The sequence below is a fragment of the Pelmatolapia mariae genome, linkage group LG4, assembly GCF_036321145.2.
Source record: "Pelmatolapia mariae isolate MD_Pm_ZW linkage group LG4, Pm_UMD_F_2, whole genome shotgun sequence".
Taxonomy (NCBI): Eukaryota; Metazoa; Chordata; class Actinopteri; order Cichliformes; family Cichlidae; genus Pelmatolapia; species Pelmatolapia mariae.
The window spans coordinates 34,351,129-34,370,290 of NC_086230.1; the positions used below are offsets into that span (position 1 = coordinate 34,351,129).

Below are 19,162 nucleotides of genomic sequence, written 5' to 3' on the forward strand. Positions count from 1 at the left end.
TTGGAAAGCAAAGTGAGAAGAAAAGAAGGAAAGAAGAAGAAGGAGGGAGAGAACGGAGAAGGAGGCAAAAGAGGGAGAGAACGGGGAAGGAGGCGAAGGAGGGAGAGAAGGGGGAAGGAGGCGAAGGAGGGAGAGAACGGGGAAGGAGGCGAAGGAGGGAGAGAACGGGTAAGGAGGCGAAGGAGGGAGAGAACGGGTAAGGAGGCGAAGGAGGGAGAGAACGGGGAAGGAGGCGAAGGAGGAAGAGAACAGGGAAGGAGGCAAAGGAGGGAAAGAACGGGGAAGGAGGCGAAGGAGGGAGAGAACGGGGAAGGAGGGAGAGAACAGGGAAGGAGGCGAAGGAGGGAGAGAACAGGGAAGGAGGGAGAGAACAGGGAAGGAGGCAAAGGAGGGAGAGAATGGGGAAGGAGGCGAAGGAGGGAGAGAACGGGGAAGGAGGGAGAGAACAGGGAAGGAGGCGAAGGAGGGAGAGAACAGGGAAGGAGGCGAAGGAGGGAGAGAACGGGGAAGGAGGCGAAGGAGGGAGAGAATGGGGAAGGAGGCGAAGGAGGGAGAGAACGGGGAAGGAGGCGAAGGAGGGAGAGAACAGGGAAGGAGGGAGAGAACAGGGAAGGAGGCAAAGGAGGGAGAGAACGGGGAAGGAGGCGAAGGAGGGAGAGAACGGGGAAGGAGGCGAAGGAGGGAGAGAACGGGGAAGGAGGCAAAGGAGGGAAAGAACGGGGAAGGAGGCGAAGGAGGGAGAGAACGGGGAAGGAGGCGAAGGAGGGAGAGAACGGGGAAGGAGGCGAAGGAGGAAGAGAACAGGGAAGGAGGCAAAGGAGGGAGAGAACGGGGAAGGAGGCGAAGGAGGGAGAGAACAGGGAAGGAGGGAGAGAACAGGGAAGGAGGCAAAGGAGGGAGAGAACGGGGAAGGAGGCGAAGGAGGGAGAATGGGGAGGAAGTGAGGGAGGAACCCATTAACCTACAGCGGGGCTCCATCTTTACACTGAGACTCCAGCAAATGTTTGACAAGCTTTTTGAACAAATTTCCTGATTTCTGTTTTACACTCCGACTCTTTTCTGACTACAGCAGGTGGAGCAGTTTCCTCCACCTGTTCTTCATCTAATGTTGAATTATTTGAATGGGTTTTTTTTCATGGATGTCACAGAACCACCGTTTCCACCTTAAACTGAAGAAGACACTTGAATGCTTTATAAGAAACATCTGCTTCTTTTATTCACCTCCATGAAAACACAGAACACTGATTAAACGCACCCACGTTACGTCTGTTTGTCAAACACACATACAGACCCGTCTAAAGCACGTGTCAGTAAATGGACCAGACTTCAGGTCAGCTCTAAGCAGACTGGTGCACAAAACCAAAAACACTTGCAGCACTTTTAGTTAAGGTTTGCAGCTTTTATGAGGAAATGATTCCACAGTAGAAACATCTGTGCAGCAGGGAAGAAGTTAAACAACAGATGCTGGTTACTCTTAAATATTAGTTTATACTCTTAGGTGTCAAACCTGAAGGCATGTTATCATCAAATAAAACCTACAATAGAACCACATCATCAGCACATGTTCATACATTCAAACACAGGAAGGTTAAACAACAATAACTGCAACATTTTAAGCTTCTAATTTCAGTTTGGTAACATTTCTAATGCTGTTTTGTTTTCCCCACATGTAAAGCGCACTCAGCAGGAGGTTTTACAGGAAGAGATGAAGTCACATGTGAGATACACTGCTGCTCGTTTTTCTTTAGCTTTTAATGTTTTGACAAGATCCTGTAAGGTGTTAGATCTGGAAACAAGTCTTAGAGAGAACATCATCATCACCATCATCATCATCATCAAGGGATGGCTGCGGCTCAGGAGTTACAAACTGAAAGATTGATCCCTGTTTGCTCCTCGGGCAAGATACTGAACCTCAGCTTGGTCCTGGATGTTAGTTAGAAAACACTTAGATGCAGATACAGGTGTTTGTACGACTGGGTGAATGAGGCGTGGTGGATAAAGCGCTTTGAGAAAAGAAGCCGTTAATTTACCGTTAATAACACATCAAGCATGAACAGCCCTGACAAGAAGTCCAACAAGATGATCCTAAAAACTGCTGAACCCTCCTGATGTAGGCTGTAGGCAGCTGCACTTTTAACCCAGACAGATGTGGAGCCATCAAAAAACTTAAACTTTAAGCCAAACTCATCACCTGAGTTTAAACCAGAGTGAGGTTTGATATTTAGATCCAGAGCTCAACTCCTCATGAACGGTAGGTTGATTGGAAATATAGAGACAAAAGGGGGGTAGGAAAGAAAGGAGGAGAAACAAGGAAGAGTGACAGAAGGAGAGAGGAAATTTAAAATGATCTCTCCAGCTCAGATCCAGCTGTTACACTTTGTATATTTTCATATAAGCAAAGATTTTTTTTGTAGTTCATTAAATATTTTAGTCATAAAACGAAATTCCAACATGTTCAACCCAAACTCATCTCTGATCTTCTGCTTTTAATGTAGTCTGAAGTTTCTGATTTGGGAATCTGGAAATTTCATAGAAAATAAATAAATCACCAAATCTTTACTGAAATGTCATCTGCCTGATTATTGGTCGTGTACAGACCAGCTAATAAATGATTCTGGTATTTTCTTTAAAAGCCTCAAAAATGATCTAAACTGATTTTGTTTGTTTCAGGCATCAAACACAAACATGCTAAAATCCAACTGATCCCAATGATCCGAGTTAAAGATTCAGGTTTGGATCTCAGCAGCATTTTCTGTTTCCACCACTCTAACTTTTCATTAACTGCATGTAAATTTAATAAGTACTGTGCAGCTTTAAGCTGAACCTAATGAGGCAGGAGACCAATTAGAAAGCAAGAAAAGAAGCTAACGATGTGAGGAAAGGAAGGAAGGAACGAGAAGAGGTTAGGAAAGGAGGGAGACAAAAGGGAAGGAGGTAAAGAAGAGGGGAAGGAAAGGAGTGTAGAAGTTCTAGTCTTCTTCCTGTTGCTCTGGAGCCTAAAACACCCATAAAACAGAATTAGCTACAACCTGTTTTTGGGCAGAAACCTGCAGCTTTGTGTTTGTTCTGCACAACAGCTGGAAGGAAACAGATGAAGAGAAACCAGACTGATGTGGCAGGAAGCTTCATTAGAGGCAGACTCTAATGCTGTGAGGCCCCCAGATGTTCAGAGGATTCACTCTTTGCTCCAGCTGTGGTGGAACGTAATCGCAGGATACATTTAACCCAGCTCAAATCTACTCAACTCCTAAATTTGTGGAATATGATAAGATGGTTACGCCTTCATAACTTTGTTTTTCTGCCTCGGAATAAAATACATGAAATTTAAAGATGTTTGATGATTTAAGAGCAGCTGTGGCTACGTTTTTATAAAAAATATGGAAATCTTACTTTATGTAAGCACATATTTTATAAAACAGCATCTCTGGGAGGCCAGCCTGGTGGAAAGCTGAAACACTGCGTTGGATTTCAGGCTCATGTTTGGTCCTGTACCTTCATGCAGATGTTTTACAGTAAACGTGGCTGCTCAGGAGCTCCAAGAAGTACTCAGACTCAGTAAAAGTACTGCAGTTTGAGCTTCAAATACCATTAAAGTAAAATTACTCATTAGGCAGAGTGGGTTATTATTGGATCATATTTACTGATTAATCAGTGGATTTCACTCTAATGATCTGAATGAGTCGTGCACCACTCGGAGAATCATACATTCGATTTATTGGCCTATTGAAAAATCTGAAAATGAATAAAGGCTTCATAAGAAATAAAGTGGTGTGGAGTACAAGTCAAATATTTAAATGCAGAAATACAGATGAGTAGAATTAGAGCATAACATAGAAGTACTTCAATAAAGTCCATTAAACTCGAGTAAATGTACTCAGTTACACTCCACTGCTCTGAGATTATCGGGACTAACGGCTTCGCTAATCTGGGGGCTCGGTTCATGCGTGATGTGGAAACTTTAGCTTTAGTCAGACTGATGTGAGGATGCAGGTTCGATCGAAGGAGCAGGAAGTGACGAAATACAACATGTCACATGATCAGACTCACAAGAGCATCAGTCGCTCCATGGTCCGAGGAGACATGAGCTCACAGGACAAAGACACATCACAGTGGGGCAGGTGGGTGCAATGACATTTACAGACAGCAGGTGGCAGTGTTCAGCAGCTTCACGTGACACCATCAGCCTCTCTGCATTTGCTGTCCGCCCAAATTTAACAGCCAGCACGCTGGTCAGTAAATCTCATCGCGTGAACGACCTCAGAAACCATCAGACATCAGCATGCGGGAGGTTGTTGATGACGACAACAATCACAGCATCAACGCACAATAAAGTAGGAGACACACTGACAGACACGGCCCACTCACACTGACCTCTGAAGCTTCAGGTAAACATACAAACAGGAGTTACACGTGTGTGCAGACTGATTTCACAGTTTCATCATTAATAACCAGCAAATCAGTCTGAACACCCTGCACATAAACAGTTCAATAAAGAGGGTTACCTTCAAGTCTGAACATCCTGAATTTGAACACCTGTCGATCTGTGATGATTGTTTTTTATGGTTTCAGTAAAAACACCAGCAGGACACGTCTCAGCTCCTCATGGGAAACATCCAAAGGTCTTCCTAAAAGTGCCGACACCCTCAGCATCAGAAGCCCTGCTCCTGCTTTCAGTAGAAATAACTTGGGATCTCTAACACCTTTACTCAGGTTATTTTATCAAAAAGATGTTTCCAGCTGCATTAGACTGGCAGCTTTACTCTGTAAACCACATCACTCAGCAACATATGAAGCTGAGCTTTTTAACCTTGACCTCTTTTGATTCATCGGTTTTAAATGATCACTGGAAAGAAAAAGAAAATAGGATAAAATGATGTAAATTAAGATTGGGCTGAAATACCTGAGATGACTGATCACTGTGACAATTTATCGATTTTCAGTTGATCCTCTTTGAATCAGTGCTGTCAGATAAACATGACGGATTTAAAGTCAAATGTACTCAGAAATCAGATGAAATCGTTCTGTGGATAAACACAACTCAGCAGCTGAGAGTCTGGTCAGCAGCACAGCTCACATTTAAAGTTACAAACGTCACATTTTAACTGATAATCCTGTTTCTCTGCAGCTCTGTATTTCAGCCAGTACTTCATATTTGTTGTACTTTTACATTTTATTTATTGAACGGTTTAAACTTGTGAGAACTGACTGATCATTTATGTTTCTGAATAAAACGCCTTTTTGTAAACTACTGTTTAAAATCTTGAAAATAAACTCAGGCTGACCTCATGCCCCAAACATCTGTATTTAAGGTGGACTGAACCTGAACTTGGGCCGGGTTAGTCATGTAATACCAACATTAACCACACGATGGAGCAGTGTCAGCAGGTGTCCTTAAAGACTCGTTCTTATTTCAGATCCCCTGATCAGGAAACCGCTGCCCCCCGGTGGTCAGAGTCTTACTTCAGGTTAGCAGAGGGCATTTGCTGGATTTAATCTGCAGATTATTTTAAAGTAATAACATTAATAACTGTCCACAGGTTTCATTTACCAGTGTAATTATTTTAACCTAAACATAGAAATTTAGGATTTCTCTTCTTATAACCAGCAGCTGTTTTTTCCCCATTAATAACTCAACGTTTCAAAGGGGATCAGTTTTTCTGACAGGACTTTAAAATCATCAGTAATTGAATATTTATTTTTTTAACCACAGGTTCATCGTCTCACTCGGGGTCATTTAACAGTTTGTTTCTTAAAGGTCCAATTAGGGATGAGGTCTGCAACTCAGCTGTGACTGAGTCCTGTATCCTCCCTGCTCTTTAAACCGATGCTCTAATTATTATTTGTCCCAAATAAATGAATACAAACACTGTTAAGACTTTTTATCATAAAGGAATAAAAGCATCTTCATAATGTGAGTAAAGGTCAGTTTCAGCCTTCTGTTGATGAACCTCTGCAGCAAGACTGCTGAACATTTTAAAATGAATGTAAATCAGATTTAATTATTCAGTCTCAAAGATCTTTAAACACAGAGAAACAAATAATTGTAATGGAGTATTTTTCAGCCCTTCAGCAGTTTCTCATTAAACATTTCAGCCCCGCCCCCTCACACATCATCCATCCTGTTAAATGAATACAAAAAATACAAAATTGTTGTTTGTTGTAGTTTAATTTTGTTTTTCCATAACTGCTCTGCAACAGAAAGAAACCACAGCATTCATAGAATTTACATCAATTCAGCTCTTTGTGCACAAATCCAATTCTCCCAGTTCAGTCATGTGACCATGTTTGTTGTCCTTTTACCTTCGAACCTCAGACTGCAGAAAAAAAATCCTCTCTGGTCTTTTAAGTCTTTAAAGTCACAACCTTAAAAAAAAAAAAAAAAAAAAAAAAAAAAAAAAAAAAAAAGTTCCCCCCACGTCAACATTTACACGAGCAGGGTGACCTGGTGTCCTTCATCAGGACCAGTTTAACCCAGTTTGGACTCTGGAGGAGGAAAGGCTGTCAGCGGGTCAGTGTAGCAGCATCAGTCAGAGCAGAGATGTGGAAAAGCATTTGTAAATAAAACACAGCCTACACAGACACAGCAGCTGGAACACGTTTCAGTGACTAGGACAGAAAATGAACTCAAACATCAGCGACGTCAGCCTCGTCACGCTCACCGCCTTTACAGAGTTGGGAAAGCTGCACTCAGTTAAATATTTACACCTCAGTTTCACCATTCCTGCAGTCAGAGATGTTTTACCTTGTTGCATGAGAGCTGCATGAGAGCTTTCAGGCTGAGCACGCTCACCACAGTCACACAGCTAACATACCTCTGCAGCGAGGAGCGTAAAAACCTTTCAGGAAAAGTGATTTTATGCAGGAAGACTAAACCCACAGGCCCGAGAACCATCACTTCAACAGCAAACCTACAAAACACTGACGTCTGTAAGTGTGCTCACATCCCTCTGGGCTTTGCAGGTCTATATCCTGCTTGTTATTCATGCTGTAATTCATGGCAGTTCATGGAGGACGAGTCTGTAGCATGCCTAATAAACTGTCCCCATCCCTGCTCTTACTCGTTTACTGCAGAAACATCATTAAACCAAATAAGTCCACGTAGCTCTTCATTAAACTTCTCTCTTTAGATGAAACTCTTCAGATTATTCTGGAAGGTGCCTACAGACATGATAATGAGGGTCTGTCGAAGCACAGAGCATCAGTAATGTACTCGCTCAGGTTTATTATTAACATTTGTAAGCAGACCTGAGGCTTTGCTGACACCTGCTGGCCAGTTGTTGTACTGCGGTTTTCACACAGTCCTGAAGCTGAACCTAACAAATCCTTTATATTTACTGTAAACATGATTAAATATGAGGATTTGAATGAATTTTAAAGACTTTGATCTGTGGACACTGACATGCTCATAACTACTAAACCTTTTCCCAGCAGGTAAGTATTTTTTATTTTCTTAAATTCCACCATTGACTTTGTAGTTTGAATCAGTCTTTATTGGCTCAGGTCATCCTGTATAACCCCGCCCTCTAAACATCATCCTCATTTCATATTCGGGGACAGATTTGTTGACTCCTGGTTTAAACTTACTGCAGAAGAATAATCAAATCTAAATAATGTGCAGAATATTTTTGGAAGATGGCAGGTGTTGACGTCTATCCCAGTCCGTCCAGGTTCAGACAGAATGCTCTGAATAAAATTTGTTTTTTTAATAATTATTTTCTTCTCTGTGGTTCTGGAGGTTTTTTTCTAGGTGAACCTTTTTTTAAAATCCAGTAACGTCACTTTGTTCTTAAATCCTGACTTGGTTTCTCAGGTTGGTTGTTCAGCTTAAAGAAATTAAAAATAAATCAGAGACTTGCTTCCAGCAGAGTAATAACAGTGAGTGTGAGGATTGTTCTAGAAACACATTGAGCTGCTTTAAAGCCGCAGAGCCCGTCTGAATATTTTTACCTTTGACAACAAGTTTCTCTTTGATCGTCACTATAAATGTGAGGAAATATAAATATTACTCAGATTATTCTGGAAGGTAACTACAGACATTATAATTAAACAACATCTCTGAGTAGCAGGAGCTGAAGTGTTTCTGTGTCACTTAATCCAGTTTAAATATCTCTGAATTTTTTTAAAAAAAAAAAAATCATATCCTTCTAAATGATTTTGTTCTGAGGGGTGGAGAAGTCCCCTGAGTCTCCAGAGAGCTCCACCTTTTTGTAATTCTAACAATATTTTCTTGTTCTCATAAATCCTGATTTCAGGATTATTCCACAACCACAGATTTTACTCCTGTTTTTAAAAATCACAAGATTTTGGTCCTCAGTGAGGAAGCTGCCAGATCATGAGGCAGCAACAGGGAGGGGAGGGGCTCCTCCTCTCTTTACTCAGGGATTGTTCTAGAAGCTCAGCCTGCTGTTCATCCAGCTGTTTACAGCCAAAAAAGGTTTGATTTTTCATTTTTACTCATTAAATCTAATGGATGGTTTCAGAGTTCAGGCCCAGTTATTAGAGTTTTCTCTATGATGATGTGAATATTGTGCAGAACATTCTGGAAGGCAGCTACAGATAGTTTTATCTAAACACAAACATCTGAGTAAAATGCTGATTTTAAGCTTTCTCCTGCAGCTAAATCTTTCATTTGTGGCAGCCTGACTGTTTTATTCATAAAATAAAAACATTTAAAACTGATATTTACTGTAAATATTAAGGCAGAATGTTCTGGAAGGCAACTGCAGATGTTATCCAATCACATTTGAGCATTTGTTTGTTTCTATGCTGGTTAGTCCAGCTTAATATAAATGTAGTTTCTCTGATTAAAGTTTCCTTCTTTTGTAGAGTATTTTCCTTGTTGACATAAATCCTGATTTCAGGATTATTCCACGAGCTCAGATTTTATTCCTGTGTTTAAAATCACGAGGAAGCTTCCAGATCATGAGGCAGCGCTGTAACAGGGAGGGGAGGGGCTCCTCCTCTGTTTACTGATTGTTCTAGAAGCTCAGCCTGCTGTTCATCCAGCTGTTTACAGCCACAGCAGGTGTTTCTCTGTGATTTTGGTGAATTAAAGCCAGAATAAACAACTTTGGGCTGATTTTCCGTCCTGCTCTGAAACATCTGTACACTCACTTCCTGTCTGTAACCTCAGAGACCTCCACAGTGAGTCCAGTCCGCGCCATCACATCTAACTTGGCTTTTTTTGGTCTCTTTGCTTCGCGGTTCAACATTTCTGCAATGAATAGAACAAGTTTCAGCAAACATGAAACAGCCTCAGACACCAACCCAACCTCCACCCGCACTGCTCCACCCACACCAGCCAGCTCGGTACTCACAGTTCTGCGCCGACCCCGCGATAAAGAGGAGCTCCTCCATCCTCCTCCTCTTCGAGCAGCCCGGAGCACTGCGCTTCCTCCCCGCTTTATAAGCTGAGCGCCCTCCTCAAACCAGCTTCCAGACGTTTCTTTGAAAACTCGGCAGAAAAGGTGGAGTCAGGAGCAGCTGGAACATCCGGTGAAGCATTTCAAAATAAAATGCTGCCAAGAGGTTTTTAGAGGTAACTGAAACGAAACCAGAAGCTCAAAAAGGGCTTTAGTTTCCAAAATTAATGGAATAAAAACGAACCTTATATATAAAGTAAATATTGTGCCATCTGTGTGAGAGTAGTCGGATTACTACAGCTATCCCAAGGATGGGTCAGTAAAGACAGCTTTAAAATGCCTCGGGGCAGTTATTTGGGCATTTATTTTGAAATATTACCTAATTAGATTTTATTTCAGTGATCATGGAGATGTATGAAAATCAGCAGTGAACTCTGACAGCTTTACAGCTGCTGCTCTTGCTTAGAAAAGACCTCGTTCCCTGAGGTTAACGCTCTGCCGCCATCTCAGCGCCGCGTCCACGTGATGACGTCTGCGCTGAAACTATACTCTACAAAAACAACTGACAAACCAAAGTGAAACAAAAGACAGCTCAGTGTCTTATTTTGAAAGCTGAGCTGCACAACTTCCGGCTTTGTCCTAAATATCAGTGACAACTTGACGTGTTTACGTCAGCTGAATCGGCCAATCAGAGCAGGAGCTGAATGCCCCTGCAACAGAAAGTTCCAGAAGCTCCAGAAATCAAAAGCAAGCAGAAGTTTGAGAGTTTGTGAGCAGAAAGAAAAACTTGGAAGTGTTTCCTGCAGCAGGAACTCACCTGAGCTCACCTGAGCTGTGTGACTGACCTCAGATTAAACAGGCATGTTTAAGGCCCCGCAGCCCCATCCATGATGGTTTTAAAGAGCCTGTAACTGATCTCAGTCCCGTTGTGTTTCTTTTGGACGTGTTTGAAGCTTTTCTAAATCATCTTCATAGCTTTCTCTGTCGGTTTGTGCCTCTCCACAGTCCTGTTTCCTCTAGTTTCAGCTCTGTTCACATCTCTTTGTGATCCTTGTGCATTACTTCAGTCATTCACTACCTTTTCACTGTGTTTTCATCCCTTTGTGCCCATTTAGTGTCATTGTGTGTCTAACTGAAGCCATGAAGCTCTTCGGAGCCATTTGGTGTCGCTCTGTGGGCCTTTCACATTATATTGTGCTCCTTCAGTCTTTTTATGTTTTTCAGTTTCTTGTGCCCATATCACTTCTCTTCACGGTAAATTTTCATCATGTTTTACTTATTTTGTGTCTTTTGCATTTGTTTTTATCTATTTTCTAGTCTGTTTTCTCTTTTTTAGCCCTCTAGTATCTGTTTGTGTCATTTTACACTCCTTCACGGTCCTTTTGGATCGTCTTTCTCTTATTTCTTTGTCTTTTTATGATGGTGTTAGGGTGGCAGGGTGTTATTACAGCATCACAGTGAGAAGGTTCTGGATTTGAATAGCTTCATGTTGGGCCTCCTTTTAGCCAGTTAGTTCTTCTGTACAGAACTTTGTGGTCGCTGTGCACCTGCTGCAGGTTATCTTTGGGCCATATTTGGTGTTGTCTGACAGCGCTGACTCAGGATGAATCTTCATGCTCAGCTCCCCCGCCGGTCCACCTTACAGAGTCAGGTGTGTTGTGATGTTTGGAATCCAGCCTGCAGGATATTCGCTGCAGTGCTGCATCTGAGCTAGATGAGTCTGCTGCCTTAGGTCTTTTATTCTCCTTTCAGTGACTGTTTTGATCTTTACTTTGTGTCATCTTGAAAAAAATAAAATACTAATAAAAAGTCTCTCTTTGTCCGTTTGTGTCTGTTTCTGATTATTTTATCAAATGTCATACAAAGAGTTGGTCAAGGTTCTGTACAAAATATCCATTTATGATCTTAGAGGGAAAAACTCAACAACCCGTCATCTTCTGACTGGATTTATGTTGCATGAAGTTTATTACTGGTAATCAGTATGAGTAGTGCTGATGCTTGAACAGATGTATTATATTGTTTGATCAATGTTCCAGAAAGTCTCCATGAGTGACATCTGACCTAAAGCTTTTTGTGGTTATCTTGTAAAAATGTTCACGGGGCTGTTTCAGTGTGAGATGATGGCGTCTCTGCAGACTCCTGTAGATGCTCACAGCCCCCTAGTGGTCATAACAGCTGCAACATTACACATGAATAACACTGAAAGAAAATTTGGGATCATTTAATATATTTAGTTTAAACATTTAACTGTTAATTATGAATTTTTACTTTCGTATGTAATAGTATAAGAGCCAAGTTCAAAGAGAATGTATTTCCTTATTGTCTTCTCCTGAATATATGCCTATGTTAAGATACTTGTAAAGCCCTGTGAGTGCTCAAGTAGGGTAGAAAAGTTTCAGGTTTGTTGAAAGCGTAAAAACAGCTTAATATTTTTAGTTTACTTTTTATTAGAAACTCAGTGAAGAAATATATTTAAATAAATATTTACATTTATAGAAATTATCTCAGAAAATGTAAAAAAAAATCAGTAGTGATCGTTGTGCAAACATCAGGAATATATTTACATGGAAAATATGTGAACATGAACAGTTACTTTTCAAACAGTCAAAGAGTCCGATGTGAGTGTGCAACAGTCCCAGTGAGCTCAGAGTCCATCTTCAGGGCCTCTTTAGTCCACCTCCTCAATAGTGGGCCCCTGGGAGCCGGCTCGTGCCTGCTCTCCACAGGTAGCACCAGTAGGCATCCCTCCCTGATACAGCTTGCTGATGATGGGGTTGCACACTTTCTCCAGCTCTTTCTGCTTGTGTTGGTACTCCTCTTTATCAGCCAGCTGGTTGTTCTCCAGCCAGGCGATGGCCTCGTCACATTTCTCCACCACCTTCTTCTTGTCCTCCTCGCTGATTTTGCCCTTCAGGTTGTCGTCCTGCACGCTGCTCTTCATGTTGAAGGCGTAGGACTCCAGGGAGTTCTTGGCACCGATTTTGTCCCTCTGAAGGTCGTCCTCGGCTTTGTATTTCTCTGCGTCCTGCACCATCCTCTCGATCTCTTCTTTGCTCAGTCGGCCCTTGTCGTTGGTGATGGTGATCTTGTTCTCTTTGCCGGTGCTCTTGTCCACCGCAGACACGTTCAAAATGCCGTTGGCGTCGACGTCGAAGGTGACCTCGATCTGCGGGACGCCTCGTGGGGCGGGCGGGATCCCCGTCAGCTCAAACTTGCCCAGCAGGTTGTTGTCCTTGGTCATGGCTCTCACTCCTTCGTAGACCTGGATCAGGACGCCGGGCTGGTTGTCGGAGTAGGTGGTGAAGGTCTGGGTCTGCTTGGTGGGGATGGTGGTGTTGCGTTTGATCAGGGCCGTCATGACCCCTCCGGCCGTCTCGATACCCAGGGACAGAGGCGCCACGTCCAGCAGCAGCAGGTCCTGAACGTTGCCCGAGGTGTCGCCCGAGAGGATGGCGGCCTGGACGGCGGCGCCGTAAGCCACGGCCTCGTCCGGGTTGATGCTCTTGTTCAGCTCCCGGCCGTTGAAGAAGTCCTGCAGCAGCTTCTGGATTTTGGGGATTCGGGTGGAGCCTCCCACCAGGACGACGTCGTGGATCTGTCCCTTGTCCAGTTTGGCGTCCCTCAGGGACTTCTCCACCGGCTCCAAGGTTCCCCTGAACAGGTCGGAGCACAGCTCCTCAAAGCGAGCCCTGGTGATGGAGGTGTAGAAGTCGACGCCCTCAAACAGAGAGTCGATCTCGATGCTGGCCTGGGAGCTGGAGGACAGGGTCCTCTTGGCCCTCTCACAAGCTGTGCGCAGCCTCCTCAAGGCTCTCTTGTTCTGGCTGATGTCCTTCTTGTGCTTCCTCTTGAACTCCTCCACAAAGTGGTTCACCATGCGGTTGTCAAAGTCCTCTCCGCCCAGGTGGGTGTCTCCGGCCGTGGACTTCACCTCAAAGATGCCGTCTTCGATGGTCAGGATGGACACGTCGAAGGTGCCCCCACCCAGGTCAAAGATCAGGACGTTCCTCTCTCTGGACTTGCCTTTGTCCAGACCGTAGGCGATGGCGGCTGCCGTAGGCTCGTTGATGATCCTCAGGACGTTGAGGCCCGCGATGACGCCCGCGTCTTTAGTGGCCTGTCGCTGGGAGTCGTTGAAGTACGCCGGGACCGTGATGACAGCGTTGGACACCTTTTGGCCCAGGTAGGCCTCTGCGATCTCCTTCATCTTCACCAGCACCATGGAGGAGATCTCCTCGGGGTAGAAGGCTTTGTCCTCCCCTTTGTACTCCACTCTGATTTTGGGCTTCCCTCCGTCTGAAATCACCTTGAAGGGCCAGTGCTTCATGTCCGCCTGCACCACAGGTTCATCAAACTTTCTTCCAATCAGCCTCTTGGCATCAAACACAGTGTTGCTGGGGTTCAGAGCCACCTGGTTCTTGGCTGCGTCCCCGATGAGCCTCTCGGTGTCTGTGAAGGCCACATAGCTGGGGGTGGTCCTGTTGCCCTGGTCGTTGGCGATGATTTCTACTTTCCCGTGCTGGAAAACCCCCACACAGGAGTAGGTGGTGCCCAGGTCGATGCCGATCGCTACGCCTTTAGCAGCAGACATCTTGATTGCTTTGACTTAGTCTCCTAAAGAGGAGGAGAAAACATCAGAGAGGAACATAATAGTAATAATAATAATAACAATAATAATAATAATAATAATGTGTAATTATGGAGCCTGATAAACTGCAGTTAGAGTTTAAACATCAGCACTTTGTTCTTTCATTCATGTTGAACATCATTCATTTTATTCACTGTTTTTAAGTTTAACTTGAATTTTTCTTCTCATGTGCATGAAAACTGTTTTTAAATGCTCTTCCAAACATGTTCCTTTAAAATAAAATTGATGTGCTTGGGTGTTGCACATTTCAGAGTAAAGCGCCTCAGAATTGGAGGTTGTACCTACAGTCGTGTGTCGCTGCTCTGTGCTGTGAAGAGGAGTGATTTTCTTCTTCTTCTTCTTCTTCTTCTCTGGATCTTCTGCTGCGCTCTGATCTCTTTGTGTGGCTCTCTCTGCTCTCACACCGGCGGCTTTATATCTGTGGAGCTCGCTGTCTGGTTGCTTCCAGACGTTTCACCCGCAACCACGTCAGGTGTGCGTTAACGGGCCGGTACAGCTTCCTATCTGGAGCTTCAAAATAAAACACATCCTGCTCAAAATGAGCTTCAGTAACTGCGTTTGAACAGCCACTCGTCTTATTGTGAAACTCAAGTCGGACCACTTGAAGCAGCTTAATCAGAATCACCGTGAAGCCGAAAGAACGACTCGGATACAAACTTTGACTTCTATGCCATTACTCTTTGTGATTAATAAATCACTATTGTTATTATTCTCACTATTACTATCACTATTAAATGAGACATCTGCACACACTGGATTCAGTCATTCTTCACCTGTCAGTGCAGGACTTTACCAAGCTTTTAATGTCTTTCAGGTTTCTGACACCGTTACTCTTTCCCTGCACACTCTGCCACGAGACTTCTCTGCCTTTGCGGTGACTGAACAGGGGGATATCCATTAAATACTTATTATTATAATATGGGACGTTTTTCTGTTATCTACTGTTATTTCAGGGTCTCGTGCATCTATAGCAAATTACTCAAATTATTGATCACATTTTTAAAGCTGAGTACTGAGCAAATGTCACTCTTATGTGAAAAGGGGAAAATAAAACCAGGACATAAAGGTTCAGTGTCTGAAAGCAAAGATTTCTAAATAAAGGTCTGTTTCTTTAATCTTTATTTTTATGTCAGCTGAATGCTGGAGTCGATAATTACTAATAAAAACAAAATGAATGTGTCTCACAATCAAAATCTAGACGTTTCTGTTCAGTGTTGATTCAGTTCTCCAGAAAATTCTCCAACAGAAAATTTATTTTATTTTGAAAAAGCGGCGCTCGCGTATCTCATTGGTCGACGTTTCCAGAAACATCTGTCAAGTGAGCTAAACTAATATTAAAAACACCGGAAGTAGCTTTCAAAGTAAAACAAAACAAAGTTTCATGTGACTTAACTGTGTTTTATTTTGAGGCTCCAGATAGGAAGCTGTACCGGCCCGTTAACGCACACCTGATGTGGTTGCGGGTGAAACGTCTGGAAGCAACCAGACAGCGAGCTCCACAGATATAAAGCCGCCGGTGTGAGAGCAGAGAGAGCAACACAAAGAAATCAGAACGCAGCAGAAGATCCAGAGAAAAAGAAGAAGAAGAAGTAGAAGAAGAAAATCACTCCTCTTCACAGCACAGAGCAGCGACACACGACTGTAGGTACAACCTCCAATTCTGAGGCGCTTTACTCTGAAATGTGCAACACCAAAGCACATCAATTTTATTTTGAAGGAACATGTTTGGAAGAGCATTTAAAAACAGTTTTCATGCACATGAGAAGAAAAATTCAAGTTAAACTTAAAAACAGTGAATAAAATGAATGATGTTCAACATGAATGAAAGAACAAAGTGCTGATGTTTAAACTCTAACTGCAGTTTATCAGGCTCCATAATTACACATTATTATTATTATTATTATTGTTATTATTATTATTACTATTATGTTCCTCTCTGATGTTTTCTCCTCCTCTTTAGGAGACTAAGTCGAAGCAATCAAGATGTCTGCTGCTAAAGGCGTAGCGATCGGCATCGACCTGGGCACCACCTACTCCTGTGTGGGGGTTTTCCAGCACGGGAAAGTAGAAATCATCGCCAACGACCAGGGCAACAGGACCACCCCCAGCTATGTGGCCTTCACAGACACCTAGAGGCTCATCGGGGACGCAGCCAAGAACCAGGTGGCTCTGAACCCCAGCAACACTGTGTTTGATGCCAAGAGGCTGATTGGAAGAAAGTTTGATGAACCTGTGGTGCAGGCGGACATGAAGCACTGGCCCTTCAAGGTGATTTCAGACGGAGGGAAGCCCAAAATCAGGGGAGGACAAGGCCTTCTACCCCGAGGAGATCTCCTCCATGGTGCTGGTGAAGATGAAGGAGATCGCAGAGGCCTACCTGGGCCAAAAGGTGTCCAACGCTGTCATCACGGTCCCGGTGTACTTCAACGACTCCCAGCGACAGGCCACTAAAGACGCGGGCGTCATCGCGGGCCTCAACGTCCTGAGGATCATCAACGAGCCCACGGCGGCCGCCATCGCCTACGGTCTGGACAAAGGCAAGTCCAGAGAGAGGAACGTCCTGATCTTTGACCTGGGTGGGGGCACCTTCGACGTGTCCATCCTGACCATCGAAGACGGCATCTTTGAGGTGAAGTCCACGGCCGGAGACACCCACCTGGGCGGAGAGGACTTTGACAACCGCATGGTGAACCACTTTGTGGAGGAGTTCAAGAGGAAGCACAAGAAGGACATCAGCCAGAACAAGAGAGCCTTGAGGAGGCTGCGCACAGCTTGTGAGAGGGCCAAGAGGACCCTGTCCTCCAGCTCCCAGGCCAGCATCGAGATCGACTCTCTGTTTGAGGGCGTCGACTTCTACACCTCCATCACCAGGGCTCGCTTTGAGGAGCTGTGCTCCGACCTGTTCAGGGGAACCTTGGAGCCGGTGGAGAAGTCCCTGAGGGACGCCAAACTGGACAAGGGACAGATCCACGACGTCGTCCTGGTGGGAGGCTCCACCCGAATCCCCAAAATCCAGAAGCTGCTGCAGGACTTCTTCAACGGCCGGGAGCTGAACAAGAGCATCAACCCGGACGAGGCCGTGGCTTACGGCGCCGCCGTCCAGGCCGCCATCCTCTCGGGCGACACCTCGGGCAACGTTCAGGACCTGCTGCTGCTGGACGTGGCGCCTCTGTCCCTGGGTATCGAGACGGCCGGAGGGGTCATGACGGCCCTGATCAAACGCAACACCACCATCCCCACCAAGCAGACCCAGACCTTCACCACCTACTCCGACAACCAGCCCGGCGTCCTGATCCAGGTCTACGAAGGAGAGAGAGCCATGACCAAGGACAACAACCTGCTGGGCAAGTTTGAGCTGACGGGGATCCCGCCCGCCCCACGAGGCGTCCCGCAGATCGAGGTCACCTTCGACGTCGACGCCAACGGCATTTTGAACGTGTCTGCGGTGGACAAGAGCACCGGCAAAGAGAACAAGATCACCATCACCAACGATAAGGGCCGACTGAGCAAAGAAGAGATCGAGAGGATGGTGCAGGACGCAGAGAAATACAAAGCCGAGGACGACCTTCAGAGGGACAAAATCGGTGCCAAGAACTCCCTGGAGTCCTACGCCTTCAACATGAAGAGCAGCGTGCAGGACGACAACCTGAAGGGCAAAATCAGCGAGGAGGACAAGAAGAAGGTGGTGGAGAAATGTGACGAGGCCATCGCCTGGCTGGAGAACAACCAGCTGGCTGATAAAGAGGAGTACCAACACAAGCAGAAAGAGCTGGAGAAAGTGTGCAACCCCATCATCAGCAAGCTGTATCAGGGAGGGATGCCTACTGGTGCTACCTGTGGAGAGCAGGCACGAGCCGGCTCCCAGGGGCCCACTATTGAGGAGGTGGACTAAAGAGGCCCTGAAGATGGACTCTGAGCTCACTGGGACTGTTGCACACTCACATCGGACTCTTTGACTTAAGTCATATTTTTATAGTCAATACAAAAAAGAATATTTGCCTGTTTTCCACGATGTCTCTGCGTCATGAACTTTACTGTGATTTAAAAATGTTTTTATACCACTGCTGTGTTTTTGAATGTCTGATGATCCTCAGTTTGTATATTTTTCATGATATAAGCTGCTAAAGCCACAAATGTTTACAAGTCTTCCATGTAAAAAATAAAATAAAAAAGAATAAAAAATAAAAATACTGATTTAAATGTGATGTTCATGTTTTTTTACTTGTTCTTTGCACTGGAAAAAAAAATCACATGTGTTGATTTGTCAATATGTTGTTCATCTCTGCCAAAACAATAAAGTGAGAGTGAAATATAATATAATTGTCATTTTGGTTTGATTATCATTTCATTTTAAATATTAGACTTTACGGCCATAAAGCCGAGTATATTAACAAAATTAACTCAACTTGTCACTTGAAGCAATAAAGACATATTTTCTGCTCTTCTTTCGTTTGATTATCTCTACTTTAGTTGTTTCCCTTTAAAAGATGCCTGAAATAAATTATTTTCAGGTCTTAGACGTGAAGATTTGCTGCTTTCCTGTAAATTATTGACTAGTTATCACTTAGTGTTCATAAGACCGTGACTTGACTTGATTAAAAACAGCAGGAAAAAGATTTCCCTCCTTTATATTGTGGATTCCACACAGATTAGGTAGAGGAGGTGCTCTTCTTTCCTTTAACATCCTGTAAATGTATATTTATTTCCCCAAAGCTTGATTCTGTCTATCTGCACGTATCGTTTTCAGTGACGCTACGTGCAGATAAACAGAATCAACCTTTTGGGATTTCCTTACCTGAATGATTGAGCATGCATCAAGACGTTGATTTATTTTTTTTTACGTTTATTTATACGTTTTTTTTATCAGCTGGTTGATGAAAATCTAGTGGCTGTGTGGTGAGTTAAAGGTACAGTTTTTCTCATGTTAAATTTGGAAATATTCAGAAAATCAAAAGCATATTGTGGGATAATCTCAGAGGCAATATGTCAGTAATGACAGTGCAATTGATTCATGTCTTTCAGAAATATGGGAAAAATATAGATATAGATATTACTCTTATAGTAATATCGCTTCTACAGTAACAGTAAACGGCAAATCTTCCTCTTACTAGTAGAGCAGTTCTTTATTAAAATAAATAAACAAAATAAATTC

At 43.8% G+C, this 19,162-nt stretch overlaps 2 protein-coding genes and 1 pseudogene across 2 annotated transcripts; 2 read left to right on the plus strand and 1 right to left on the minus strand.

The window, feature by feature from the left end:
• Positions 1 to 398: 398 nt before the first annotated feature.
• LOC134626812 (octapeptide-repeat protein T2-like) lies at positions 399 to 944 on the plus strand. Its single transcript, XM_063472734.1, has one exon. The coding sequence runs from the start codon at positions 399 to 401 to the stop codon at positions 942 to 944; it is 546 nt and encodes a 181-aa protein (XP_063328804.1).
• Positions 945 to 11,933: 10,989 nt separating this feature from the next.
• Positions 11,934 to 14,427, minus strand: LOC134626588 (heat shock 70 kDa protein 1-like). The gene is made up of 2 exons (XM_063472536.1): positions 14,296 to 14,427; positions 11,934 to 13,976 (listed from the first exon to the last, which is right to left on the minus strand). Exon 2 carries the CDS (start codon positions 13,951 to 13,953, stop codon positions 12,031 to 12,033), a length of 1,923 nt encoding a protein of 640 aa, XP_063328606.1. The 5' UTR covers positions 13,954 to 13,976; positions 14,296 to 14,427; the 3' UTR covers positions 11,934 to 12,030.
• A 1,116-nt stretch (positions 14,428 to 15,543) lies between these two features.
• LOC134626590 (heat shock 70 kDa protein 1-like) lies at positions 15,544 to 18,051 on the plus strand (annotated as a pseudogene).
• The last annotated feature ends 1,111 nt before the right edge of the window (positions 18,052 to 19,162 follow it).

Excerpts from the sequence above, each read along its gene's own strand:
- LOC134626812 (XM_063472734.1), top strand. The coding sequence starts at position 399 with ATGGGGAAGGAGGCGAAGGAGGGAGAGAACGGGGAAGGAGGGAGAGAA.
- LOC134626588 (XM_063472536.1), bottom strand. The coding sequence starts at position 13,953 with ATGTCTGCTGCTAAAGGCGTAGCGATCGGCATCGACCTGGGCACCACC.